This window comes from Cebus imitator, unplaced genomic scaffold, assembly GCF_001604975.1.
Source record: "Cebus imitator isolate Cc_AM_T3 unplaced genomic scaffold, Cebus_imitator-1.0 Scaffold32, whole genome shotgun sequence".
NCBI classification, from domain to species: domain Eukaryota; kingdom Metazoa; phylum Chordata; class Mammalia; order Primates; family Cebidae; genus Cebus; species Cebus imitator.
Genome location: NW_016107347.1, coordinates 6,666,280 through 6,668,353, shown reverse-complemented (window position 1 = coordinate 6,668,353; position 2,074 = coordinate 6,666,280). Strand labels below are relative to the sequence as shown.

The 2,074-nt window shown below is 43.4% G+C and overlaps 1 protein-coding gene across 1 annotated transcript in view; it reads left to right on the top strand.

Moving 5' to 3' along the window:
* The window catches only part of LRIG2 (leucine rich repeats and immunoglobulin like domains 2), a 55,668-nt gene that overhangs the window by 48,928 nt on the left and 4,666 nt on the right, over nucleotides 1-2,074 (top strand). The window contains exon 17 of the mRNA XM_037736966.1: nucleotides 1,241-1,531. Coding sequence (XP_037592894.1) covers nucleotides 1,241-1,531 — 291 coding nt within the window. The remainder of the gene's footprint in view (nucleotides 1-1,240; nucleotides 1,532-2,074) is intronic.

Genomic DNA, 2,074 nt, shown 5'->3' with positions numbered 1-2,074 from the left:
CCACCACACCTGGCTAATTTTTGTATTTTTAGAAAAGATGGGGTTTCACTGTGTTGGTCAGGCTGGTCTCGAACTCCTGACATTGTGATCTGCCCACCGCAGCTCCCAAAGTGCTGGGATTACAGGCGTGAGCCACTGTGCGTGGCCAGTATTTCTGACTTCTAAGAGAATACTTAAAAGTCTGTTCTTTGAAATATGTGGGAAATAACACTGCTTTCAGGGTTAAACTAAATTACTTCTCACTCTCTTCCAGTTCTTATATTCTGTTGTGTGATTTTTTTGTCTTGTTTTGTTTTTTTGAGACAGAATTTCACTCTTGTTGCCCAGGCTGGAGTGCAGTGGTGCGATCTCAGCTCACTGTAACCTTTGCTTCCTGGGTTTAAGTGATTCTCCTGCCTCAGCCTCCCAAGTAGCTGGGATTACAGGCACCCGCCACCATGCCTGGCTAATTTTTGTATTTTTAGTAGAGACAGTGTTTCACCATGTTGGCCAGGCTGGTCTCAAACTCAGGACCTCAGGTGATCCACCTGCCTCGGCCTCCCATAGTGCTGGGATTACAGGCGTGAGCCACTGCTCTTGGCCTGTTGCATGATTTTGAATAAGAAACTCACTCTTTATTTCTCACTCTTCTCTCTTTCATCATTCAGTTTTCAAAGCACTTAATGATCCAGGGAGCTCATTGTTAAACCCGTACCTCTGTCAGTCATGTACTTGTAAGGCAAGACTCTTCATTGTTAGAAGCTTTTTCTAGGGATACCTGTAGCAATTGGTGTTACTTAACTTCTTGACTGATGACAGTAACATGGGTTTTCATAAAGTGAAGTCATAACTCCTTATTCTGTGATTTTGTTTGCTTAACCCAAGCATGTGTCTTGTAGCGCAGTACCAGTCTTTTCTTGCTCCCTTGATTTGGGCATGATCTATCTATGATAGACAGAGATGGTTCAGTGTAATTTTCAAGAGCATGGGCTCTGGAGCCAGAATGCCTGTTTCTTCTCCTTCTCTGGCAGTATGACTTTGGTTAAGTTACTTAACTTCTCTGTGCTGTAGTTTACCCTGTCTGTAAAGTGGGGATAATAATGAACCGATTCACAGAAAGAGCTTGAAACTTCACCTACTTTATAAAGTAAGTGCTCGATACATGCTAGCAATGATGACGACAACTGTTGAAGAAAACTGATGATTGGCAAAAAATAATTCCTTAACAGAAAGATATTTAGATTATTTTTCTTGTTATTAGGTGGCACTAGTACCCGGGTGATCTGCTCAGATTGTTATGACAATGCCAACATCTACTCCAGGACCCGAGAATACTGTCCATACACATATATTGCTGAGGAGGATGTTCTTGATCAGACGCTGTCCAGCCTCATGGTTCAGATGCCTAAAGAGACATATTTAGCACATCCTCCCCAGGATACTACTGCCCTAGAGAGCCTGATATCATCAGCCGACAGAGAGCCATCTGCCTTTCCCACCAACCATGAGAGGATAAATGAGAAGAAACTTTTCTCCACACAGCTGAGCAGTGGTAAGGGATGCATTTTGTTGTTATTTTGTTTTTACTTTCATCTAGTTGACCCTTCCTTCTATCATATAGGTAGTGCTCTCATTTGACAGGAAGCAAACAGCTCGGTATATAGGAGTAACTGGCCATTGTTAAATGGTGTAAACTATAGCTAGAGATTTCTACATATTAGAATTACAAAGAAGTCTTCATCTATAGGATGGAAACAACTTTTGTGAGAGGGGTAACAAGATCACACTACTGAAAATTCAGAGGCCATACATAATGAGCTTTTAGGCCCAGTGCGGTGGCTCATGCCTACGGTCCCAGCACTTTGGGAGGTCAAGGTGGGCGGATCACAATATCAGGAGTTTGAGACCAGCCTGGCCAATATTGTGAAACCTTATCTCTGCTAAAACTACAAAAATTAGCTGGGCTTGGTGGTGGGCACCTGTAATCTGAGCTACTTGGGAGGCTGAGGCAGGAGAATCCAGGAGGTGGAGATTGCAGTGAGCCCAGACATTGCACTCTAGCCTGGGCGACAGAGCGAGACTCTGTCTCCAAAAA